The 27,225-nt window shown below is 42.5% G+C and overlaps 1 protein-coding gene and 1 long non-coding RNA gene across 7 annotated transcripts; both read left to right on the top strand.

Moving 5' to 3' along the window:
* The first annotated feature begins 120 nt into the window (after positions 1-120).
* On the top strand, positions 121-21,637 carry ankdd1a (ankyrin repeat and death domain containing 1A). 6 transcript variants are annotated; one of them, XR_011687222.1, is made up of 16 exons: positions 121-261; positions 1,115-1,218; positions 2,581-2,679; positions 3,746-3,844; positions 3,956-4,060; positions 4,892-4,990; positions 11,190-11,288; positions 12,992-13,090; positions 13,185-13,283; positions 13,902-14,000; positions 14,082-14,180; positions 14,813-14,908; positions 16,265-16,466; positions 17,444-17,575; positions 17,681-18,533; positions 21,011-21,637. XR_011687222.1 is itself a non-coding variant. In XM_071472908.1 (16 exons), exons 1-15 carry the CDS (start codon positions 228-230, stop codon positions 17,740-17,742), a joined length of 1,527 nt encoding a protein of 508 aa, XP_071329009.1. In that variant the 5' UTR covers positions 121-227; the 3' UTR covers positions 17,743-17,751; positions 21,011-21,637. The 6 variants fall into 6 exon arrangements, 5 of the variants coding, with proteins under 5 accessions (XP_071329009.1, XP_071329008.1, XP_071329007.1 ...); XM_071472908.1 differs by having other exon boundaries at positions 17,681-17,751; XM_071472907.1 differs by having other exon boundaries at positions 17,681-17,751; positions 17,905-21,637.
* A 1,438-nt stretch (positions 21,638-23,075) lies between these two features.
* LOC139615084 (uncharacterized) lies at positions 23,076-25,452 on the top strand. The gene is made up of 3 exons (XR_011687221.1): positions 23,076-23,941; positions 24,488-24,551; positions 24,739-25,452. It is a non-coding gene; the product is annotated as an uncharacterized lncRNA (long non-coding RNA).
* The last annotated feature ends 1,773 nt before the right edge of the window (positions 25,453-27,225 follow it).

The raw sequence follows: 27,225 nt of genomic DNA, 5'->3' as shown, positions 1-27,225 counted from the left end.
GGAAGGGTCCTCAGTTGGCAACCTCACCGCTAGATGTCACTAAATCCCACACATTGGTCTTTTCAAGTTGTACATAGTCGTTTTATTTTGGAAGGTTGTGACCAGAAATCGGTATTTCCTGTTTTACTGTGTGTGGCTTGGCGGTTGTAACAGTTCAGTAAAGCGTCCAGCCTCCTGCGACCTGTAACAGCGCAATGACAGAGAGGAACCGTTAACACTCTGCAAAGATGGAGGACGACCTGGCGTCGGAGGACGATATCTGTCAGTACCGTTACCAAACAGCGTGTGTGTGTGTGTGTGTGTGTGTGTGTGTGTGTGTGTGTGTGTGTGTGTGTGTGTGTGTGTGTGTGTGTGTGTGTGTCCTGTCATCTGTATCAGCAGGATGTCCGTGTTGACCACACAGGGACACACGTTACTGTTTCACTTCTGTTACACTCCGTATCTCTGTCTGTTGTGGTGTGTATATGACGGTGGACAGTAACGTACCGTATGCTGTTAATATTCTGTTCTTGTCGAAATTGTTCCTCAAAAAAGCGGGAAAAGACTTGTGAGGAAGAGTTTCCACATTTGAGTTTCCACAACTGCTGTGACACGTGAATTTCAGATTTTAACGTCACCTCAGGATGTCAGTCAGGGACCTCACGGTGGAGGATTCTTGGAAGACGACCACTGGACTTGTCGTGTTAAACTCCCATTATCATGCTGCAAGACAACGCTGTACAATACTGCCTGCACATATCCTCCAGAGCTAAATTAAACTTCTGGCCTGGACCACTGGCCCGAGTCTGGCCCGTGTACTTCCATGTCTGGGCAGAGTGCGGCTGTTATTCTGCTTTATTGGCTGACAGCTGGAAGATTTTCTGTGTGTGCACCAAAACTGGTCCAGATGTAGAAGTAGCATCTGACAATCATGCTGTATATGGGCAAGAATTGGGCCATTGAACTGGTCTTGCATCAGAAGAATGTGTATGGGGCTGGATTTATTTTTCTATCTAGTACTCATGCTAGGGTTTAATGCCTAAGTCTTAGCCATCAAACAAAAGCCAGACCATGTTTTGTTGTGGCTTTTCACTGTTGTTCAGACACACTGACACCTGTCTGTCATCCCTTACAGTGCTGTGGTCAGAGAAGGAGCTCCACGATGCTGCAAAGAGGAATGACACTGGAAAAATGCAGGAACTGATCAAGAAGGGTGTGGACGTCAAGGCCAAGAATAAAGTAAGGACAAACAAAACATGGCCACTTTTCTGGGCCGTTCATTGGTTTCAAATATCTCCACTTAGGAGCACAATCCCTCTGGAGCTGACACATGTTTGTGTTTCAGTTTCTATCAAACTGATGGACAGCTCCAGTATTCAGTCCAAGTGTTTTACTTTTCAGTGACCAGTGAATATCAACTAAAGGTTCTTGTTTTAACAAGTGACTGGGATCGATGCTATGTTTTCTATAGTTGTATTTTAAAATAAGACTAGATTAGATATAGATAGAAGTGCAGTAGCACAGTAAACCTAAAGTGAAGGTTTCTAACTAGAGCTTCCCCATGTGGGCAGTATCCATCAACATCTGTGCCACAGCGTTCTGTACATAAGGCTTACCTGTGCACCTCAGGTAAATACAGTGTTAATCCTGAACAATGAGGTATGACTCCATGTGTTATGTAACCCTAACCCTAACCCTAAAATAGGTTTGAAATCTCCTTCAGAAAAAGAAGGAGAAAAATAAATAGAATCAATCAGATAAGATAAAACTAAATATTCATTACATACTAAAAAATAATTTAAAAAAGATCCAACAGAGTCCTATCTTCAGACTTCTTTTATTTGGGATGTTACACACTTTTGATGTTGTCAGCACTGGAACAGCACACAAAAAGGAAGTGAGGCATGTTAATGTACACAACTGGGAGCTACAGCCGTGACTGCTGACGTCAGACTGCGTGGTTTGTCTGTGTGTCTCTGTCTCTCTGACCTGCCCCTCTCTCTCTCTCTCTCTCTCTCTCTCTCTCTCTCTCTCTCTCTCTCTCTCTCTGACCTCTCTCTGACCTCTCTCTCTTACCTTTCTCTCTCTCTCTCTCTGACTTGTCTCTCTCTCTCTCTGACCTGTCTCTCTACCTCTCTCTGACCTCTGTCTCTCTCTTACCTTTCTCTCTCTCTCTCTCTGACTTGTCTATCTCTCTCTCTGACCTGTCTCTCTACCGCTCTCTGACCTCTGTTTCTCTCTTACCTTTCTCTCTCTCTCTCTCTGACTTGTCTATCTCTCTCTGACCTGTCTCTCTCTCTCTGACCCGTCTCTCTCTCTCTCTGACCTCTCTCTCTGACGTCTCTCTCTCTCTCTGTGACCTGTCTCTCTCTCTCTGACCTCTTTCTTTCTCTGACCTCTTTCTCTCTCTCTCTGACCTCTCTGTCTCTCTCTCTCTCTGACCTGTCTCTCTCTCTCTCTCTGACCTCTCTCTCTGACGTCTCTCTCTCTCTGTGTGACCTGTCTCTCTCTCTCTGACCTCTTTCTTTCTCTCTCTGACCTCTCTCTCTCTCTCTCTCTCTCTCTCTCTCTCTCTCTCTCTCTCTCTCTCTCTCTGTACAGATAGACAGGAAAGCTTTACACTGGGCAGCAGGAGCTGGGAATGAACAGGCTCTTCGTCTCCTCCTGGACCATGACACTGACGTTGATGAGAGGGACACTGTGTGTTTGTAGTTATATATGAATGATTCCCTCATTTCTTTACTTAAAAATAATCATTATTCTGTTACTATTATTAATAAAATAATTATTATTATGTATGAGCTACCTTCCTCTCAGTCCTCATCATAGATCTTTTTACTTCAGATCAACAGTGTTTGAACCAAATATCTTTACTTTTCTTGGTGTGATGAATCTTTTATCATTATTTGAAATGTCATTATTTTAATTCATTAAGCTCTTTTCCATTTCTCTCATATATTTAGTTGAGTTCTTGCTAATGTTCAGAATTACTTTTCTGTAAATTTCATTTTGATCGCAACCCTCACCTCCCTTAAGGATCTGATTTGATTCTCTCAGAAACTCTCCAGCTCTCTGTTTTTAACAAAATGAGGAACAAAGTAAACCAGAGTATAATATTTATTAGACAGTAGAATATCTACCATGTGAAATGATTAAAGTTATTAAAGTGTCCTCTCTTCACTGACCTGGCTCAGGGACCTGAGACACTGGATCCAGAACAAGATTTTGTCACTTCACCTGTCACCATCACGACTGAGTAAAAATATGTTTTAAGAAAATTTTGCAGAGGTATGAAAAACCAAAAACTGAAATGTCTAATTTGCAAAAGATTTTCAGACCCTTAATCCAGGACTTTGTAGGACCCCCTTGAGCAGCAGATCCAGCTTCAGTCTTCTCGAGTCTCTACAGACTCAGAACCTGGACCTGGCCAGTTTATCTCAGTCTGCCTGTCAGATCCTCTCAGACTCTGGACAGGAAGTCCCTGTGAACTGTCCTCTTCAGGTCCCTCCAGTCTTTTCTTGTCTGTTTGCTTTAGGTCAATGTGGAGCTGAAAGGTGAACTGTCAGTTTGTCTAGACTCCAGCTCTAGAAGAGTCCTGGTTCCAGTTCTTCTTCCACTGTTCTCCTGAGAATACTCAGAAGCTTTTAGTCCTGATCTCTATCTCAGAGGTCTACAGAGAGTCTGCTGGACTTCATGGTCTCCGTCCTGACCTGCAGGAGAACCTGATACTCTTCTTGTCCTCACTGTTCCAAATGTTTGCCCACAGTTCGGCATGAACGCTCTGCTTCTGGCTTCTTGGTTTGGTCACCTGAAGATCCTGCAGGTCCTGGTCTCCTGTGGAGCTCAGCTCAGCTGTAAGAACAAGGTAAGAGGAGGCTTCACCTCAGCATCACTACAGGGTCAGAGGTCACTGTCTGACTGATACCTGTGTGTGTGTGTGTGTGTGTGTGTGTTTGTGTGTGTGTGTGTGTGTCAGGATGGTCTGACAATGCTGCACTGTGCTGCTCAGCGAGGCCACATCAGAGTACTGGAGTTCATCATGGAGGACCTGGAGGACATCTGTCTGGACAGAGAGGACAAGGTGACTGTTTCCGCTCATTTACAGACAAGGTCATAGGTTTGCATATGGATGTGGACATGTCTGTACCCGTGGCCTACCAGAGCAGCTAGCATTTTATTGGCTGAAAGGGTGTGGGACTATCTGGAAGCTCACATCATGTACAAATATCACACTTACTGCAAACAGAGAGGAGGATAGAGCAGATTAGAGCGGTCAGTCCACACCTCAAGCCTGGGTGTAAATGTGGTGTTTCATGTGACCTGACATGATTAGATCGTTAACAGTGATGCATCACTGGATCAGCAGCATGTTACTGTTGTGGCAGGTGAAAGTGGAGCTGGTTTTAACTGTGAAATCAAGGTGAAAAGGGAAACTGCAGCACGAGTAGGACGACTGAATATAAACATGATGATGTTTTTTTCCCTCTTTTCTGTTGACAAGTCATCTCCAAAAGTTGACTCTCTTTTAGTCTTTGATCTGTCACTGTGTATACTATGTACACTGTATTTTATTTAAATATAAATACAGATCATATGTTAATAAACCATTCAATTAACTTGTGTTTCGTGTCCCCACCAACCAAATCTACACCGTTGTTTACAGGTGATTTAGTACAAATGTGTTTCTATACCAGTCCAAATCCTGTTTTCAGGTCTTTATCTGAATAAACATGAGGATGTTTGTAAAGGTGAACAGAGCAGGATGCAGTGTGTGTGTGTGTGTGTGTGTGTGTGTGTGTGTGTGTGTGTGTGTGTGTGTATGTTTATGTGTATGTGTATGTGTACAGTCCGGTACAGTATAGTGTATACGCAGCAGCTCCTGTGTGTAACCTGCTAACGTCTCTCTGACCAGTCAGGGAAGACAGCTCTTCACCTGGCTGCTGAACATGGACAACTGGAGGTGGTGGAGTTCCTGATTGGAATGGGTTGTACACATGGCTTGAAGGATAAGGTACACACACACACACACACATACACACACACACACACACAAGGTCTGTACTCAAAATAAGAAGCAGACACAGGCTGTTTTACATGAAAATATGTTTTAGTGCATAATATTAAATATGTTATTTGTGATTTCTTGCCAAGACCACACCAAATGAAAACAAGCTGAAATATATCCATCAAAAACAAACAGTGTGAACCCAGGATCTGTTTAGACACTGGTCAGACATAGGTGACTCAGAGTCACAGCTCACACTGAGCCACTGCCTACTCCACTGATCAGATCAGGTGATCAGTCACCATGAGGTCTGTACCATAGAGATTATTTTAATATTTTTATTTCATCAGAAGAAATTGTCATTTTCAAAAGTATTTTTATATTCCATTATGGCATTTTTAAAAACTTTTTATTTCATAGTGTCACTTCTGGTGATATCACTTTTAAATCTGTCATTATGAAAAATGATATCAGGGAAATGAAACTGTGAAAGTGAAATTTAGAAATAAAATCAGACTTTAGAAAAAGGGCATTTTGAAGTTAACATGTTATAATGAAATAAAAAGGATATTCAATACAATAAAATTCAATAAAATTTTATGATAATGAAATGGGTTTCATTATTTCTTTAATTCACTTACAAATTATTTACACACAAAGTCAAATAAAATAACACTGAATTAAACTGCAGTCTGATCAGAATCAGAATCAGAATCAGTATCAGAATCAGAATCAGTTTTATTGCCAAGTATGTTTTCACATACAAGGAATTTTTTCTGGTGATTGGTGCAATTGATCAGCAACAGTGGGGCTCTCTAGCCTTGTTGATAAGGCTGATAGCAGATGGGAAGAAGCTGTTTTTGTGGCGAGAGGTTTTGGTCCTGAAGGACCGCAGCCTCCTGCCAGAGGGGAGTGTCTCAAAGAGTTTGTGTCCAGGGTGGGAGGAGTCAGCTACAATCTTCCCTGCACGCCTCAGAGTCCTTGAGGCGTACAGGTCCTGGAGGGATGGGAGATTGCAGCCAATCACCTTCTCAGCAGAGTGGATGATACGCTGCAGTCTGTTATTGTCCCTCTCCGTGGCAGCAGCGTACCAGATGGTGATGGAGGAGGTGAGGATGGACTCAATGATGGAGGTGTAGAAGTTCACCATCATAGTCCTTGGCAGGTTGAACTTCTTCAATTGCCTCAGGAAATACATCCTCTGCTGAGCTTTTTTGATGAGGGAGCTGATGTTTAGCTCCCATTTGAGATCCTGTGTGATGGTGGTTCCCAAGAAGCGAAAATGCTCCACGGTAGCCACGGGGGAGTCACACAGGGAGATGGGGGTGGGTGGGGCTGGGCTCTTCCTGAAGTCCACTATCATTTCCACTGTCTTCAGAGCGTTTAGCTCTAGGTTGTTCTGCCTGCACCAGGTCACCAGACGCTCAGTCTCCCACCTGTAGGCAGACTCATCGCCATCAGAGATGAGTCCAATGAGAGTGGTGTCGTCTGCAAACTTCAGGAGCTTGACAGACTGATGGCTGGAGGTGCAGGTGTTGGTGTACAGGGAGAAGAGCAGAGGAGAAAGAACGCAGCCTTGTGGGGATCCAGTGCTGATGGTCTGGGAGTCAGACACGTGCTTTCCTAGCTTCACGTGCTGCCTCCTGTCAGACAGGAAGTCGGTGATCCACCTGCAGGTGGAGTCAGGCACGCTCAGCTGGGAGAGCTTGTCCTGCAGCAGAGCCGGGATGATGGTGTTGAAGGCAGAGCTGAAGTCCACAAACAGGATCCTGGCATAGGTCCCTGAGGAGTCCAGGTGCTGGAGGATGAAGTGGAGAGCCATGTTGACGGCGTCGTCTACAGACCTGTTGGCTCTGTAGGCGAACTGCAGGGGGTCCAGGAGTGGGTCAGTGATGGATTTGAGATGGGACAGGACAAGGCGCTCAAATGATTTCATGACCACAGAGGTCAGGGCAATGGGTCTGTAGTCATTTAGACCTGTGGGCCTTGGTTTTTTGGGGACAGGGATGATGGTGGAGGATTTGAAGCAGGCTGGCACGTGGCAGGTGTCCAGTGTTCACGGACATCTTCAACACCTCACTGGAGACAGCTGATCAGCACAGTGCTTCAGGGATGATGGAGAGACAGAGTCAGGACCGGCTGCTTTGCGGGGGTTCTGCTTCTTAAAAAGCCTGCTGACATCTCTCTCCAGGATAGAGAGAGATGTTCCTTTGGTAGGGGAGGAGGAGGGGGGTTCTGATGTGGCTCTGATGTGGAGGTTAGTGTCAGGCTTGTCCCACTGTCTTTCAAAGCGGCAGTAGAACTCATTCAGATCGTTGGCCAGACGGAAGTCGTTAATGGAGTGGGGGGGTTTAGGTTTGTAGTTTGTGATCTTTCTGAGCCCTTTCCAGACAGAAGCAGAGTCATTGGCTGAGAACTGGAGCTGAAGTTTCTCAGAGTACAGACGTTTAGCTTCTCTCACCGCCTTGCTAAACCTGTACTTGGACTCTTTAAACTTGTCCCTGTCCCCACTCCTGAAAGCTTCCTCCTTTTGCCTCCTGAGCTGACTGAGCTTAGCTGTGAACCAGGGTTTGTCATTGTTATAACTCACCCTGGTGCGTGATGGGATACAGCAGTCCTCACAGAAGCTGATGTATGACGTCACAGCCTCTGTGAACTCATCCAGACTGTTGGAAGCAGTCCTGAACACCTCCCAGTCAGTGCAGTCCAAACATGCCGCAGATCCTCTATGGCTTCACTGCTCCACTGCTTCGATGTCCTCACAACAGGTTTACACAGTTTTAGTTTCTGCCTGTATGTGGGAATCAGGTGGACCATGACATGGTCAGAGTGGCCCAGTGCAGCCCGGGGGACGGCGTGATAAGCACCACTGATTGTGGTGTAACAGTGGTCCAGAGTGTTCCCCTCTCTGGTCGGGCAGTTAACAAACTGTCTGTATTTGGGCAGTTCGTGGCTGAGGTCACCTTTGTTAAAGTCACCAAGGACAATAACTACGGAGTCCGGGTTGGTCCGCTCCACACACAGTATCTGCTGTGGCCTGTGGTGGGATGGAAACACCGACCAGGATGAATGAGGTGAACTCACGGGGGGAGTAGAAGGGCCTGCAGTTTATGATGAAAGTCTCCAGGTCAGGAGAACAGTGCTGCAGGATCACTGTCACGTCTCTGCACCAGCCACTGTTTGCATAAAAGCAGATTCCTCCACCTTTGGTTTTGCCGGACAGCTCTGTGTCGCGATCCGCTCTGAAGAGCTGGAAGCCGGCCAGCTCCAGCGCAGAGTCCGGGATCGATCCACACAGCCACGTCTCCGTGAAGCACAGGACGGCAGATGAGGAAAAGTCTCTGTTCTTCTGCACCAGTAGCTGAAGTTCATCCAGCTTGTTGGGCAGTGAACGCACCTTGGAGAGAAAGATACCTGGGAGAGGTGTGCGGAGTCCGCGCCGGCGGAGACGCGCAAGCGCAGCAGCACGTTTTCCTCTCCTCCGGCGTTTCACTGCGAGAGCAACGGTCAGTGACCTCTGACCAAAATGTCCAATAATCCCACAGGTGAGTCGAGAAAAGTAGGAAAAAAATCCTCTGGAGTTGTTTCTCTGATATTAATGAACTCTTCTCTGGTGAAAGAGCTCCGGAAACCAAGGCAGAAAACTGGATTTATAAAGAAAATAAGGCAAAAAAATGCGCACCAAAACACCGAGGCAGCCATCCGCGGCGCCATGGCCGATCACGCATAAAGTAGAAATCCATTAACTTCCTCTGAAGTTAACGGACCTGTGTTAACAGGTGTTTCACAATAAAAGAATTTTTATTTCTAGGCACCTCTACTGAGAAACACACAGCATGCTTAGACACTTTAAGGTCATAGAGTTGCTCCTTTACCTGCCATACTGGACGTAAGTGAACACACCATCAGTTCTTGTCACATCTGCTCACAGCAGCACTGTTTGGAACAATTGTATCTGAACATCACTGACCCACAGTCAAAACTGTAGAACAATAAGAGTTTACGAGTTGGTTAGTCACATCTGGATTGGTACTGTACAGTGGTTTCTGCAGATCCAGGTTCTTCTTCCAGACTTCCAGACTCTGAGGTCAGCCAGGAGACCTTTGTGTCATCCAATCCGTCATGTAATCCAAGTATGTTTCTTAATGGTTGGTTCTCTGATCAATATACATTTTCAACAGATGATGTCAATGTAAATGTAAAATGTCTTTGGTAACTCAGGACCACCACCATCATGTAGAGCCTCCTCCAGGGGAAGAGAGCAGTTTCTCAGAGCAGGACACTTTAAATATGTGAATATGACACTTACCACAAAGTGTTGAGACATGTGGGTTCATTTTACATCCAGCATGTGGTCAGATGTGAACCCAGTGCTTTACACCTACCATCCAGTGTTTTGCAGTTTATCACAGTCCCTGCCGCAGAGTCCAACCCTCATCTTACTGCTGTGCCTTTGTACAGCGGTGGACTGACACAATAATTCAGGCTGGGAACTAGAATCCATCCCAGGTGACCCTCACAGACCATTAGACCGCTGGTGTTCTGTTGGTTTCTTAGGACCAGACTGGTTCATACATGAGGCCCCTATCTGGGAGTAAAGTCATCCAGGTTATAAAATACAAAGGTTTGTGACTGACCAACAAAAATATGTCCAATTTAATTTATTTTTACCATTTTAACAATTACCAAATTTGGCTTCGGGCCAATTTTTTCCTAACCCATTACATGGTGGCCAGAAAATAATCAAAGGCCAATTTGAAGAAACTGAAAATGGAACTTAAGTGTACTTTATTGTGTGGCCACAGTCACATATATATATTTGACTGATTAATTGAACTGGTGTTATTTTTTCATTTCACATCATGTCCGCTATGTCCGCTATCTCGGAGGTCTATGAAGCAAGCAACAGAATCTTTGGAACTTCATGTCTGAACTTTTCTCAATAAAAACCAAAAGCTCATTTGAATTATAGAACTGCACTATATTAAAAAAAACATTCTTTTGCTTTTATTTTGTAGACAAAATCGCTAAAGAGGAAGTGATTCTGTGGGTAACTCTTACTGCTATGATGGAGATCTATAGTAGAATCAGGTGCTGTGAGCTACTCCTGATGTGACACGGTTGTGTCTGTCATTCACTCAACGTGGATAAAAGTATAAGTGTCTTCAGGAGGGAGGAGATTCTCTATTTTATTAATATTCTAAGATAGAGATAAATAAGATTACCAAGATATTTCAATCAGGAGAGACAAGTGAATGAAGTGAAAGTAAATATTTTAATTAGACAAGACATGTGATGAATAGTGCTGAAATTATAGACTTTGGCGCTTGGTCTCGTGGGGGAGATGTTTAGGTTTAGGATGAGCGGCAGCAAAATACATGAACGTATACGAATATAATCCCCCCGAGACCAAACACTGGTGGTGGTGGTGGTGGCTGACTATCCCTCTGCTGATGATGGCTGAAGAACCTCTGATGCTGAAGATGGCTGAGAATGCTCCGAAACTGATAAGGTTGAAGATCCCTCGCCGATGGGATGGCTGAGAGACCTCTGACGAAGAGATGCCAAAGAACCCTCTGATGCCAAGAAGACTGAAGAACCCTCTGAGACAGATTATGGCTGATGAACTCTGGAACCAGGTGGACATTGGGGAGGAGGAGGGGCGCACATCAGCAGAGCAGGAAACTAAAACTGAGAAGGAACATCTTAAAAAAAGGGGGTGCCAGCAGAGGATAGGCTAACGAGAAATCTTGTCGCCCTGCTATTGGTTAGTTGTGAACAGCTGACTGAACAGCTGATAGGACAATGACATCCACGGGCCGGAAAAAAGAGGGAATAATGAGTGAATGTGTGAGAAGAGGTGTGCCTTAATTAGGATTATATACAGCATATGCAAGCAAGAGGATAGGTCTTCCTGATTGAACTTATGCTAGAGCTTCATTATTGCTGGCAGGCAAGTTTTGGCCTGCGGGCCACCAGTTGCCAACCACTGATGTAGACTATAATAAAGCATTAGGTGAAGGGCTGTAGTTTTCCAGTGCGCTCTCTCATTATAATTGATGACCATTATCAAAGGCAAACTGCAGCTGCAGTAGGTAGTGTCACACACAGGTGAGATGATGTGAGTTTTCATCGATGCGTGTGAAGGAAGTTGTGGGTCTCTGGTTGTAAAGTGTTGTAAAGTGTTGTGATTTCTGGCCTGCAGGAGGAGAACACAGCCATGCATCTAGCAGCAAAGCGTGGCCACACAGAGGTGCTGCAGAAGATCATGGAGACCGGAGTAGACGTGGATGAGAGGAACATGGTGAGGTCTCTGGACTGGTCTGAGAACAGTTTAACATCATCATAGGGACTGTGTTTAATTTTTTCTCCACACACCCTCAGTTCACAGATGCTTCTTTCAGTTGTTTCTCACTCACTGTTTATTGTTGACTGTAAGAGGATGAAAATGTGTCACAGCATCATGTCTGTGTGGAGACATTAAATCAGGTCAAAACCTAAGTGAATATTTAGACCCAAACTGAAAAATTAGATAAAATGAATCTATTAGAACCACTACAGAAGTTTTAGTGTATTAAAAATATAGGAATGGGGGCGACCTGCAGATGTCAAAGCTGGAGAGTGGGATAAATAATTGCTTGTCGTTTTTTTTTTGTTGTTGTTGGGCCTTTTGATGGCAGGAGATTCCTGCAGAGATAATGAACATCTGTGGAATAGAAGTTTAGGGGTGATGGCTGAGGCATCATCCTCCTGTCAACCACTCCCTCCACTGGGCTGAACTTCACAAAGATGCAAGAGCAGAGCTGGTCTTCAGTCTATCAGTCTGTTCCTGTCAGCAGTGGAGATGCTGCTGATGCCACCACAGGGTCATAGAGGATCCTCAGGAGCTCCTGGGGCCAGTTGCACAAAGTTTTCTACTTTAGTATGACACAGGTTGAATTTCTCCTTAGGTGTTGCACAGAATCACTTAAAAGATTTCCTTAGTTTCAAAAATGAAAGAGACTTTAAAGCGGTAAAGTTCTACAGTTTCCATGGAGACCATTTGTTTGCTGGCCTTAGCAACTGGTTATCATTTCACTTGCTATGGTCTCACAAAATTTAGCCTGTAGAAAGAAATGGCAGAAGAAAAGGAGGCAAGAAAACCAAGTTGGTCAGAGGAGGAAAAGGTGAAACTTCAAGAGGAATATAACAAAGAAAATACAGTGTTCAGCAGACAGGTCTGAGTGTTTGATACCAATAACTGACTGAAAAAACATCCCGTAGCATAAAACCACAGAACAATCATTAACAGAAAAGGAGTTGAAGAGCACAGCTGTGGAAAGTAGAGTCATCAGACAAATCATAAACTGACTGTTTATCAAAACTATAGAACAAAATCCATTCTTCATCGTTGAGGGTCCATCAGGTTCTTCTGGTCACAGGAAACTCTCAGGATGTGTTCATCCTCTTCATTTATCACCAGAAACTCAGACATGTTGAGTTAAGATAGTCAGAAGTTTTTTCCTTAGTTTGGTCACTGAGGTCTTCTGTGCAGCTCTTAACTGACTTTAACTGATTCCTTAAGTGTAAGACCAAGATAAGGAGAAAACCTTTAATACACATTGAACTTTCTAAGGAAACCTAAAGGAAAGAGACTTAAGGGTGTTTTGAGCAACAGTTTTTATTTTAAGAAAATCTTAAACTGGGACTTTAAGGAAAATCTTAACTTAAGGTGCAACTGGCCCCAGAGTCTCCGTAGCAGATCCAGCCTGCTCTGTCCTCTTTTATAAAGTGAATTAGTGTAGTGAGTCCAGTCAAGTCCACGATCTCGAGGTCCACCACCAGCTCCGTTGATCTGGAGGTGGTTCTGACACTGGTCCCGGCTCAGTTCTCTGTCCTTCCTGTCCTCCCGTCAGTGATGAGGCTGGCAGCATGTGAAGAGTCTCTTCTGTTTGATGTTCTCTGAACAGCAGCGGTCTGCCTCGGTGTGGGCGGCTCCTGACTCACCTGCACCTGTTTGTGTTTCAGGACGGTCTCACAGCTCTGCACCTGGCAGCTGATGGAGGTCACTATGACTGTGTCAAGCTGCTGCTGGAGTCCGGCTGTAACGTCAATACACAAACTAAAGTATGGTTTGCTCATTTGAAGTCAAATATCATTTTGAATAAACACTGAGGTTGCTGAGGGTTCTTAATCAGGTGTGAAAATGTAAACTCTGCAGAGGAACATGACCTCTCTCCACTACGTCGCCCTGCACGGCTTTGATAAAGAGGCCAGTTTACTTCTGGAGTCAGGAATCAACATCAATGCTGTTGACAGCGTAAGTCACGTCAACTGTCATGTGATTTGCTTCTTGGTTTGTATGATGTGGGGAAAAAGATGATGGAAGAATGTGTAAATATGATTTATTTTACATTGTAGAGAGCATCTTTGAGAAGTTTTAGACTGGATAGTTTGGGAAGCAGGATTTTAACTTACTGTGGTAGACTTCTGTGGCAGACAGCATCACCACCCTCTTCCTCCACAACAGAGATTTTTCTCAGTTCTTAAATTATCAGAATAATTCAGAAGATGCTATCATCACAACAATTTGATGTAGATATGTGTTTCACATCATTTCACAGAGTGAGGAAATTTTCTTTAAAAAGACACTTGTTTTTTTTATCAGAATTCATAATAATGAGTCAGTGGAGGGGGTGTGATGTAGTGGGGCGGGGGCGTGTGGTCATATTTCTGTCAGTCGAGTGTAGCCTCTTCTCTCCACTGGTCATTAATTAACTCTTAACAACCACATTATAGTGTGATATAACCCATTTATTACATGTGTATATAATGAGTCTGAATGCTAAAGTGATGCCATTGTGTTGTTTTTACACCACCAAAGAACAAACTCAGTCACATATCTGATGAAACATTCTTCTTCTCTGCGTAAAAACAGCAACACAACACGGCGCTCCACGTGGCTGTGTCCAGCAGTCACACTCAGGTTGCGCGTCTGCTCATAGACGCTGACTGTGACCTGAACGTCACTGACAGCGTGAGTACGAGTCTCTGCAGCTGCTCAAGTGTGAGCTCAGCATGAGCTGCAGTCCAACACAACAGTGTCCTGTCTTCACAGAGACAGCAGACGGTGCTGCACATAGCAGCAGAGCACGGCTGGCAGGACTTGGCTGAGATGATGCTGATTTCAGGTGTTAACCTCAACGTGGCTGACAAGGTACCACACGGCGCTAAATTCCATACACAGTCAACAGGCTTTGTCTCTTCCTCGGCAACACCTTCAAATTAGGCTCAAACGTTCACTTTGTCACAAGAGCTGAGCCGAATGTGGAATTCAAAGGTCAAAGTGAAGACTTTGAGGGAAGTTAATAAAAAAGTATTAATCGTTCTTTGTCATAATTAGTGTATGAATTGTGTTTTGTGTGGTCACAGTGACCTTTGACCTTTGACCACCACATTCTACTCAGCTCTTGAGAGGAAGTGGATGTTTGTGTTAGATGTGCTGGAATTCCCTCCGGCTGTTTCTGATAAATAGTGTTCACAAGAATGTGATGTGAGGTTACTGTGACCTTGACCTTCAACCACTAAGCTCTTAGTTACATTTCACCACTGTTTATGTGTCTCTTGGTTTATTTACTGTTATGAATTGCTTTTGATGTTTTAAACTCAAAAGAATTAAATAATAGAACAAAAACAAACTGAAAATAATATCATTATACTGAACATTTTACATTACAGTTATGAAAGTATTAAATAGATAAATGTCTTTATATTTGTTGATTGCAGTGATGATGTAATCAGCCTCAGGTTTAAGGCTAACCTTCTTCTTCACTGTTTTATTGACTGCAGCAGGGGAAAACCTGTCTGGAGGTTGCAGCCAGAGGAAACCATGTAATCCTGGTCGACATGATCATCAAAGCTGACCGCTTCTATAAATGGGAGAAGGTGAGTTTGTCATCAGTGGGTGTAGGCCTGCACAGCCCAGATGCAACTTCTGTCGTGTGTGTTTGACAGGTCCGAATGAGCCTGTGATCGCTGATAACCAACCAGAGTCTGTCACAGGACGAAGTTACTTTTCAGACCAACTAAAGATGGAGTCAGGACTCAGCACAAAAATAACAGGTTTAAAGCAGACTGCAGTGCAGCTCAGTGCCAAACAGGTTTGTCTGAATTAAATATGAATCAGTTATCTGTCACCTGCACAGAGTGTATTGTGAGCCTCAGTGTGTGACATGAAGTTGTTGCAGCAGGATTCCTCTGTTACTGTGTGACAAGGTTCATGCTTCTTCATGCAGCCACAGTCATCAGCTTCAGTTGTCATGCGCTGGAGTTGAACACAAAGTCCATATATATATATATATATATAAGTAATATTTTTTGTAATGGCCTACATATAGACATAAAACAAGACATAGCATTAAATTCTTCTCTAGATGTATCCCTTTACAAATACAGAAATTTGCTTGTGGTAAATAAATAAATAAATCATTTCAGTGTGGATAAGATGTACATTAATGCCACATTTATTTTTGGCTTAAAAGAGCAACTGTAAAACTGTGTTTGTCACAAAAACAGCCAGCCAGGTGACAGTCAGTGAACTTTCTAATTAACAAAATAAAATACATGCTATAATTATTTTTTTACATAACATTTTCAACAAAAAGTATAAATCTTAGCATTAATAGAGAGGCTTGTAAAATCCTTCCCCTAAAACCATTCTGTCATTGACATGCTACAGAAAAATCACAAAATTAAAGTGCACCATGTAGCTGACATCCAGACCTAAAAGTACAATGAATGAGGCTGAAAAAACATCTGCAGACTAGTCGGCCTTTTTGGTGCTATCTAAAACTGAGCAAATTTAAAACCAAGCTCCTTTTGTGTGAGCCGCAAACAGCACTGGAACACCCATTGACAGTGAACTCAATAATGCACAAAATAAAAGATATGCAATATGATTTTAAGTAACATATATTTTCATTTTATTTGCGTGCTGCACGAGCAAGTGCAAGGTTAGTCCCTCCTCGCTGGTGCTTTATAAGTATTGCATATAGCAATTTTGTTGTCTGTGTGGGATACCTCAAAATACGCTGGTAATAACCATTTATCATTGTCACATGCGCATAGTTAAGACGTCATCAGCCAGGCACATCGGCAGAAATTTTCATATCTGCAGATAACGATGATAAACTTTTTAAGCTTTTATCGGCCAATACTGATGTCTTGCTGATATCGTGCATCCCTACTTGATTTCATTTGCATCTAATCAACATCCTTGAGCTTTGCTGATGTTAATGTCAGGATCACATGGGCCAGGATCAGGACAGCTGGGTAGGGAGGCCGCTGAGCTTCAGGCAGGACCACCAGCTGGAGACGCAGCACCTCCGCTCTGTCCTGTGGAGCCTGGCCACCAAGCACCTCTGCCGCGGGGAATGGAAGATTCTGGCACAGCACTGGGACTTCAGCGACGCACATATACGAGCTATAGAGCAGCAGTGGACAGGTGAGCTTAGCTTCCTGTAACTTTAAAACTGACAGCCAGGTGAGAGAGAGGCTGCTTCCAGTCCCTCTAAGAAGGCTAATGCACAGATATGAGAGTGGTATTGATCTTTTTATCTAACTCTCAGCAAAAAAGGGATGTAGTATTTGATTCAGACCATGTCCACACCACAGCAGATGAGTACAGAGATGCTGTTTATTGGTGAGTCAGGGGAAAGTTCCCATGACCTGTAGTTTTAATTCCAGTCACTTTGGCTCGGTCACAGCTGGCTGTTAGCAGGAAGCTAGTGAGGGCCCCTGTCCTTGTAGTTGCACTGGTGAGTCCTGCTGGTTGGTCTGACTTTAAAAACAGTTCTTATCTAAACTTCAGATGCCACATTGGTCCTCAGAGACAGGTCAATACTCAGCTTGGGCAATTACAAAATGCAATATGTCGATACAGTCCAGCACAAATATCTTGTTATTATGATATTATATTTGTAAAAACTGTGAACTGTGCAAAACTGCAATAAATATTATAAAGCTATAGCACATGGCAAGAAATATCACAGTATTCAATATTATTGAGTATCACCAAGCCTAGTCATTACATACAGTACAACAGTAAGTGAAAATGAACGCATCACTGACTGCACATGAGCTCAGCAGCTGCTGATTGAGTCACAGTTACCGTGGTAACACAGTGCAGTCAGATCAGTTTAAAGGTGTGTCCTGAAAACCTGTAACATGTTCTGTACATGTTTGAGAGTCAACACGACGTACCTGGTTTCTGGCTCAGCTGCAGCCAGTCAATGGTCTTGTGTTTATATTTAAAACCATTAGATGAGTTTTAGTTTCCCCTACTCTTCTTGAATGTTACTCTCTCAACCAATGAGCTGCTTTCATTCACCTCTGACAGAGAAGAGCAGGTTTCAACCACTTCATTTCCAGAGTCCACTGCTCTCAGATCAGATTCAGATGCGTGTTATAATTGAACTTTAGGTATGAAAAGCTTCAAAGAGCACGGTCACCGCATGCTGCTCATCTGGCTTCATGGAGTGGTGGTGGCAGGAGAGAACCCAATCAAAGGTCTCTACGAGGGGCTGGTGGAGATCTCCCGCACTGATCTGGCAGGTGAGACCATCACACTTGCTCTGTGTTCATGTCCATCAGCGCTCTTACCTGTTGATCGCTTTTATATTAGTGACTTCCTGTTTCTTTGTTGTGTTCATGATGCAGAGTGCGTCCGGCAGAAGGCGAATGCAGAGAGCAGCTCCCTTAAGATGTGCTCAGCAATGTAATCCAACACTGTGAGTGGACTGTGAAGGCAACACAACAAACCCCAGGTGTCAGGTCACTACTGGGCTCTGTTAATTGTAAACACCCTGAGCTGAGCCAATCACAACACTCTATAGCATGAGCTGTTTAAATATTCACACTGATTGTTCTGAATTTGATTTTAGGGTCAGGGGACAAAGCTGGTGAAAATGTAAAGGAAGATTTTTCTGTTTTTTTAAAGCATGTGATGAACAGCTGCTGACACTGTCATACTGTATATACTTATGACTACGACCTTTCATTCAGCTTCATATAATGAAGTTATGAAAGGTCTCGCAATCAAGGTTTGTTTGAGCTAAGTCATGTACTTCAGCTTTGTGCTCCGTCTGTTCTGCTCAAAAGGTCTCTAGTTGAAAATAAAACGTTTGATTGGCAGTTAGGCTTGGGATTATTTTGGTTTTAAACCTGACACAACCGGCAAACCAGGCGGCCTAAACAAAGCAAAAGATTCTAACACTGCCAATCTTAATGAGCCTTCGTCTATCAGCGTTTTATTCTAACGATCACCGATATTATTAAGTAATTACAAAGTGAGGCTCTGCTGCCGTCTCTTTCTCTGTGGCATTTGCTCTCAAGCCGCTGCTTCATTTATTGTCCCGCCCACAACAATCTCTGATTGGCTAGATGTCACACAAGTAACAGCCAATAACGCTGAAGTCTTGCTGTCACTCACATGACACACACACGAGCGCAGCGTGAGGAGGAGGAGAGAGGAGAGTTTCCGCTGAGCGTGGGCAGTCGCTGAGGACTGAAGGTAAAGCAGCTGATGTTTCCCAAGTAAAGACATTACAGTCCTCCACAACGAAGTTGCAAAACACCACGTAGTGCATGTGAGCTACCTCTGTAATGAAAAGCCTGCTCGGTTTCCCAGTTCCACCGCTGAAAATGTCCAAATAACGAACCTTGTTGTGGTGATAACGTGAGCCTGCAGTGTTACCTGTAATGACCAAGTTAATAACGTTATGTAGCGGAGACAGCTTATGTTGCAACAGGGACTTCTTTGCGCTTCCATGCTGCTTATCTTACTTAGTTACATTACAGTACTGAAATGACTCATCCCTATGAGACGGTGTTTTCACGTGTTATATATAATGTTAGCTGACAAGAACGTGGAGTTGAATGCATTACCAAACATCCATATAAATGACTAGAAAATAAATAGGCTGTGCCATTATTTCTTGCACTTAGCTCATAAAAGGGCAGTTCCAGAATTGGAGGACAGTTTACAGCAACATTTATTAATTCTCTATTATGTAATTAAGCAAAAGGTATTAATGGTATTAAACCATCTATTAATTTGAGTCGTCCAGCTCAGGCATATAATTTTTTTAAATTTATATTTATTGATAAATGTTAAAGGCAAGTTTTGTGTTGGAGTTTGTAAGATTCAAAATTTTGAGAGATTTTCATTTTTACTGTAAATGTATATTGGTTCCAAATATCAGTTATCAGCCTCATTAACAAGTAATAATTGATATCGATATCAGCCCTGAAAAAAAAAAATCAGTCTACCCCATTTATGAATTGACGTTGCTTTTCTGCACCAATCAATTGGACAGTGGCCTATATAAAGATGGCTTCAGACCAATTCCATCTGTCAGTTCCTATCAGCTCACACTTTGAACTGTGCTTTACAGGTTAATTATTTACTGAGTTTAATTCTGAGGGAGGCAGACTGTTAAATTATCAAAATAAAATGAAAAAAAATCACCCAAAAAAGTCGCCAATTGCCAATAAATGATATATTCGTCCAATCGCCCGACCCTACTGGCAATTAGCAAAGTCATTGAGCAGGAGAAAGGGAAATGAAAAAAAAAACAGAGATCTGCATCTTTTGTTATGTAGATGGATGAACAGACATGGAGGATGCTACATTCAGCCTTTAGTTGTCTGACTGCTCCAGTCGTCCACCAGCTACATAGACTTAAGTGTTAAGCCATGGCTCTCGCTCTGTAAATATTCCCTCTGATGTCAGACCAGGTTTTCAGTCAGTCTGTGGTCCCTGTTTCGGTCTGGATCTCACGACAGTGGCTCTGTTTCATTATATAAGCTCTCTCGTCCTGGAACATGTCATACTGATCAGCTGATGACCCTCCCATTCAGCCTGCTACCTGCTCAGGTTGGCTGCTTATGATGGGAGGGGCATCACAACTCCCAACAAGACAGTAGGTGTGTTCAACTTTATGCAATTCAACGATAGATAGATACATAGATACATGGATAGATAGATTTTTTTTTTAAATGCTTTATTACCGCAAAGGGGAAATTCAGAATGATGCATGCTGGTTAGAAATTTTGTCCGACCTTAAGCAAGGACGAGCCGCATGGTTGCACCAGGCTGGACCACCTCTGATGACAGAGCTTTGTCCTGATTGGCTGAAAGGCTTCAGTGGACACACTGACGTGTTCTACATTTTCATTCTAAGAACTTCAAATCCTCGTTTATGGTTCTCATCTTGGCAGCTCATTTTTACACCAACACTGTAGTTTTCATGTCCAGCTGAAAACCGTGAAACTGTTCAGATTGGAGTTTTAGAGGTCACTCTTAATCCTTTAGATGTATTTTCCTTTCACCGTCCTGTCAACACAGTGGCCTGTAGTCTGTGCTCCTCAGTGAATCAGTATTTTTATTAATTGACTCTTGAACACTTTGGGCTCCAGACTAAACGCTGAGGATCTGTGGACGCTGAAGATCCAGAAGCGCAGACTTTACTTTTTCTCTTTTGCTTATCCATTGTTGTGAAGTACTTTCCTCTCATATTGTGCATTATAAAAATAAAAAAACGACTGTGACGACAGCCACACACTGCAGCAGCTCTCACAGCCAGCAATACTCTGTAGGTATCTTCATATAAACACAAAGACACGTGGGGATTTACAGGTAAACCTGCCTCCATCTTTCCTGTTTTTGTCACTGTTCTAACTGCTGTTAATGTTTAGTCTTAGTTCCATTAAGAAACATTAGCCTGGTTAAAACTAATGATCTAAAGCCCATTTTGGAAAAGGAAGGTGCTGATCACTGATACTGTCCACACTGAACATCCATTAGCATTAGCTTAGCCTACTACCTCCTCTGCAGCTGTGCATAGATACCATAGACCATGTAACGGAGGTGGTTTAATGATGCAAAAAATAATTCGAACATTTTGACCAAAAATGTATTGCTTTATTGTCTGGTGACTTCCTGGATAATTTGAATTCTCATCTCTAAACCTGATCCAAATAAAACAGGTCTTTGGTTGATGTCACCACAACCAATACACACACGGCCACTGATGACGGGCGTCTGCTCTGGTGTGGGAAGAAACAAGAAGTGATGACCACAACTGTGACCAAAAAAAATCAAGCTTATAAATATATTATAAATTTAAATATAGTAATATTAAAACTGAACTTCAGGAGCTGTGTGTGTCTGTGTATTCATGTTTATGAATAAATAAAGTTAACACTGTAATAATGTAAATAATCACTTTTTGCATGAAGTGAAAACATATTTCTTCCAAATGACACAATTTTTTTGTAATTATTTGTGTGTCAGATTGAATGTTTTTTTTAGTCCTGCTGTGAATTGTGTTGTGTCACAGTCATATTCTGAATTTCAACGTGAATAAACCCCTTTGAATGAACAGTGAGCACGTTCGGAGTTTTGTTTTCTGAGTTCTAAATCACGTGTGTAGTTATGATCTGTGTTTGCATGAGATGAAGGAAAGGCTGGTTGTTCACCTCAGACCATCTGTCACAGTTCCAATGCAATAACTTGATTTTTCTGCACTAATGCAAAAAGTCTTTATACAATTAATGTGAAATGTTTTAATGTAACTGTTCATAAGATCAGTAAAAACTACACTTTGAAAACAAGTGTCTGTGTTGCAGTTTACTTAGGACAAATCGAACGTCATCTCGTCTTTTCCATCAGAGGTGATGCTGCTCCAGTGTTCCACACACACACAACTCAACACACTCGATCAGAGGAGCGCCAAGGCTGACAGAAAGATAGAAAACAAATCCATGTCTTGACTAACCTCCTAACCTCTCAGCTTGCCCTGCAGTCCACATACTTACACCCTCTCTCTGGGTGTGTGTGCCCTGTTGCCTCCAGGTTTCCATTCAATTCAATTCAATTTTATTTGTATAGCGCCAAATCATAATATACATTATCTCAAGGCACTTTACAGGGTCAGGTCAAGACCTTACTTTGTTACAGAATAAACCCAACAGTTCCCACAAAGAGCAAGCGCTTGGCGACGGGGGAGGAAAAACTCCCTTTAACAGGAAGAAACCTCCAACAGAACCGGGCTCAGGGTGGGGGGGGGTCTGCCTCGACCGGTTGGGTTTAGGAGAAGATAGAAAGAGGGAGAGGGGAGAGAAGAGAGAGAGAGAGAGACAAGGAACAGCTGTGTCGGTAATGGTGTTTTCAATAATAATGACAGGTAACAGTGGTTAATAGTAAAGATGAGTAGTGGTGGATCTGGATCCTGCTGCTCCAGAGGCAGAGAGACCTGCAGAATGAGGACAGAGAGAGGGAGAGAGAGGAGAAGCACAAACTACGGGAGAGAAAAAATACAAAGTTAATGGCATGAAGTTATCGAGAGAGAGAGGGGGAGAGAGAGACAGAAATAGAGAGAGAGCGCCCAGTGAATCATTTCCACCCAGTTACCACCCAGTTATCCTGCGCAGGGAAAACCTGGACCCGGGCTTTGTGTTCATCAGATTATATTATTTTGATCTTTATGACATCAACTGTACAGAAGAGTACAAACTTGTTTTTCCCCACAACACAGCTTTCACGTCCTCGTTTGCCTTTGTACGCCGACACTACCTGCCCATACCTTGTCATTTAAAGGTGGAGTAAGCGATTCTGGAGAAAGACTTGTTATTTGAACTCACCTGAATGACATTAACACAAACATCCAGAACACAACACAGCAAAAATTTAGTTGATAGTGTTGGGGCACAGGTAGGGGCAATTTGGTTATTGGCATATAATATTAATGATTATCAGGGACAATCACCAATATATATATAAATGTTTACTACAAGGAGTAACCTCAGGGCACCACCCTGTCACCAGGGACCAATGACCAGATTGATGGCTCAAAATACAGTCTCAGTCTTGGTTGAAGGGTAAATTCGAGCACTGACTGTCCTGAATCCAGCTGTTATCACAAATATAATCACAATAATCACAGATAACGACGAGTTAAATTATAACAGGATTTATTCATAAGGGTAATAATTATTCAAAATAACATTACTTGATATTAAACTGATTATCTCCTCTCTCTCCCTCTCTCTGTCCTCATTCTGCAGGTCTTTCTGCCTCTGGAGCAGCAGGATCCAGATCCACCACTACTCATCTTTACTATTAACCACTGTTACCTGTCATTATTATTGATAACACCATTACCTACACAGCTGTTCCTGGTCTCTCTCTCTCTCTCTCTCTCTTCTCTCCCCTCTCCTCCCCCTCCCCCTCTTTCTATCTTCTCCTAAACCCAACCGGTCGAGGCAGACCCCCCCCACCCTGAGCCCGGTTCTGTTGGAGGTTTCTTCCTGTTAAAAGGGAGTTTTTCCTCCCCCCTGTCTCCAAGAGCTTGCTCTTTGTGGGAACTGTTGGGTTTATTCTGTAACAAAGTAAGGTCTTGACCTGACCCTGTAAAGAGCCTTGAGATAATGTATATTATGATTTGGCGCTATACAAATAAAATTGAATTGAATTATAATTCAACTATAACTAAAACAAACATTGGTTACTAACTAGAGGATTACAGGCAAAACACATGTAACAACCGTGTGTGTGTGTGTGTGTGTGTGTGAGAGAGAGCGGGAGATGGCGACGAAGTCACGTGAGTGACGTGTCAGTAGGAGCCAAGATGGCGGCAGCGTGACGTGAGCAAGTGGCAACCCACCGTGACATCACCCATTGGTTTGCAAACTGCCGTTTTGAAGCCTTGAGTTTGCAATTTGGCCGCCGCTATCTTGATTTTTTTGAAACCAGAAGAAACCATATTTGGAGAAGAGGGTGGAGCTGGGGAGGAGCGAGGGGGTGGGGCTGACCTGAGAGCCGAGGTCACTGTGCCCGCTCACCTACACCGGCTACCTGACGGACCGTGAGAGGCTGCTCCGTGTGAATCCGAAATCAGTCATTCTCCATAAGTTAAGGTAAACTTTAGTACGAAGTGATAACTTACTTTTAATAGCTGACTGCATGCAAGTCCACATTTGGAAAATATGGCATATAGGAATGTAATGTACACACAGATAATGAAATGTTTTTGTAACTGAAGTTACCGTGTGCTAGCTTACACACAGAGTAAGCTAACTGTATGTGAGCTAACTGTAGAGTAGCAGCAGTAACATCTTGCGGTAAAACCATAGACTGTAAATGGTGAAACACTTTACTGTTGTGTTTTAAAACTGGTTCTGTGAATCAAAGGTTATTGTCTGACTTCATGAGTGTTAACGATGACAGCAGGTTGTCGGTGTTGTTAAGTTACAAAACGATAACTTTATTACAGTGAACTGTGCTGGAGACCTGCAGACCCAGCAGATCAGTGTTATTGATTAATGTTGATTCTCGCAGTGCAATCGATCGTCACGTAAGTGCGCGTTAACATTAAGTGTGGTTCAGTGTTTTTAGTTTTTCGTTAATTTCATCTTTAAAAATGGGCATCAAAACACCTGTTGGAATTATTCTTTCTCTTTCAGAATAAGTTACATCACTGTCTGCTTGGATTGATTATTGCAGCTGCACCCACTCAATGCCACTGAAGTGAGTATTAGTTTCTATTATATATTGTAAAACAGTACAGCAGTTTTTACAACTAGCTGGAGGGAGTACTGTATTTTCAGATAACTGCGCGGAGTTAATCTAATAAGAGTGCTTCTTATTTGACCTTTTTCCAGCTAGAATATCATACATATCTCACTATTACAGTGTTTCTTTCCATCTGGCCAAGGTCTGGATCTACTACATCCATCGTGGAGCCCAGAGAGCTACCGAGACCACGGGGAACCACCTTGGTGATGATGGTGTCTCCATCCACTGGTTTGGCTGGGGAGGTCTGAAGGGGAAGCTGTCTAACACCTCTACTACTTGTTACTAAAGATGAGGGATTGAACAATTTATTATGCAAACTTGTGACAGTTCACCTTTACCTTGATCAACAAAAGTATTTCATTTTTATAAAAGTTATTGAATTTAGTCAATGTTATTACATACATTTCCAGTATTGTTGATGGTTAATGATTTTGTTGAAATTGATGATTTTTAAAAGGTGCAATAAAAGTATTTATGAATCTCTTGGTCTAAGTTTGTTGATGGTTTTATGGTATGAATTATATCTGGTATAGATTTTGACAATAGCAACATGCACAGATTGTACAACAAAGCACTGATGGAGGTTTTGCCAGAATTTGTAATTAGAAGGCTGTTTCTATGTTAGCTTCAATAAACAATATAAATACAAAAATTGATCAAATGTTAGTGTCCTAGAACATTGACAATGGAGGATCAAAAGCCAGATATTTTAGTTTGTGCTTTCCATGTGTTTTATGTACTTTATGTACTATGTATTATTAATTTCAATGACACTGAACACTCATTCACCAAACTGTATTATTAAAGTCATCACAAGGTGTATGGTAAATCTGGAAAACCCAGGCAATACTTCTGTAGTTCATAAAAAGACTTTAATCACAGTAGGTTTATTTAAAATTCCATAAACAAAACTACAATCACAAATTAGAAAAGCACATTCAACACATTTCAATGACAGTAACAGTAGATATGAGTAAAACTAATGTGCATAAGCTGTACTTCACTATACAAAAGAAAAACCATAAAAGGACATAAAATAAAAATTTCTTTACTGCTGTCTTCACTTGACTGTTCTGAAATCTCCCTGTCAAATCTTCAGTACACACCAAAGATTTTGGAATATTGCTGAAGTGGTAACAGCAGCACACATCTGTTACAGGAGTCACATGTTGCTTCTGGTTACACTTCTGGTTGGACAGTGCCAGCTGTTGTCCAGTGAAGATCCTTTAAATGTAAAATTGGGAAATACTTTCATTTGTCAGAGTGGTGACTAAAGTAAGACTAGAGTAACACTAAGGACAAAGAATATTAAACAAATTTCTACAGAACTGGTCTGTCTTTCCACTGGAAGTGGTTTTCCGACATCATCATCACCATCCATTTGTGAACTAAGGATGTTGTCCATGCAGCCTCCTTTCTCCACAGCCAGATGAATGGAAACGAATACTGTGCTCCATACATGAGGTCCTCCTTCTGTTGGCAGTGGTCCTTCAGTTTTCAGCGTGGATACCTTTCAAATCACAGTAAAAGACTAGTTCAGACATGATGGATCAGTTTATCACATACATAAACCAGCTGTCAGGATAACTGCATGAATGTCTACTTCAGTTGAAGTTCAGTATTAGATGAATGAACTGCTACATGTTATGTCCTAATGTTATTTTCTACATTGTGTATTATACGTAACTTCTGACTGTATTGTGATGATGGGAGTGAATGAACAGAACTTCTACACAGAGACTCTAACGTGTGTCTTTTGTGCACAACACATCAACACACCACAATTAACACTTGACTTCAGGGCGACATAATCTCTAGGGTCCTTCAAATTATGAGTATATTTGATTGTCCAGTAATAAGAATATCTGGGTCGAATAAAAAGGACAGATCCGGTAAATGCTTTTGTTACTATCTGCCGCTTGTGAACTGAGGACCTATTCAGAAGATGTAGTATTGGCTTCTGTTGTTCCAGTCAGCATAATGTGCAATCTACATGTTAACCACATTTAAATTATGTTAAGGTTAAGTTAACCTGAACTTTCACAACATCCAAACTGACATTTTAAGAACTTGCATTAATGGAGCTCAATATGAGCCCAACACACTAACACAGTTCACTTCGACTGGTTCCCGTGTTCCAGAAACACAATAATAACGTCGGTACCTTAACATTAGTTATATGCACATTTTAGTTGGGCTTTTAACATTATATTCAAACATGTATTAACACCTCTAGAGTAAACACAGGTCACCATCCCGGCAGAGCCCGGTCCTGTTAGCATAGAAAACGCTTGGTAATCAGCTAGCGCTAGCTAGCCAGCTGGGTTAGCAAGGTGCATTTGTAATTTATCTACACTACGATATCAATTGGAAATTGGGATGCTAATTTTGGCTAGCGAAAACACGCTTACGCTAAAAATAAAATGTACTTACCGGATGAACAGTCGATTCCTTAGAGTGTCTCTTGGTTCAACCAGAACAACACTGACATTTTAGGCGAACAAAAAGTTAAAACTAATTTTCACGCACTGAAAACACGATGGAAGGTCTGTGTAACTGTATGTGGAAAACTCCAGGACGAAAACACTTCACCCAAAAACAAGTTCACGGCTAATTCAGCATCGTT

Source organism: Trachinotus anak, unplaced genomic scaffold (genome assembly GCF_046630095.1).
Source record: "Trachinotus anak isolate AG129_WGS33_773 ecotype Australia unplaced genomic scaffold, CSIRO_AGI_Tana_v1 ptg000042l, whole genome shotgun sequence".
In the NCBI taxonomy this organism is placed as follows: domain Eukaryota; kingdom Metazoa; phylum Chordata; class Actinopteri; order Carangiformes; family Carangidae; genus Trachinotus; species Trachinotus anak.
The sequence above is the reverse complement of the archived record's forward strand: the minus strand, read 5'-3'. Positions and strand labels throughout refer to the sequence as shown.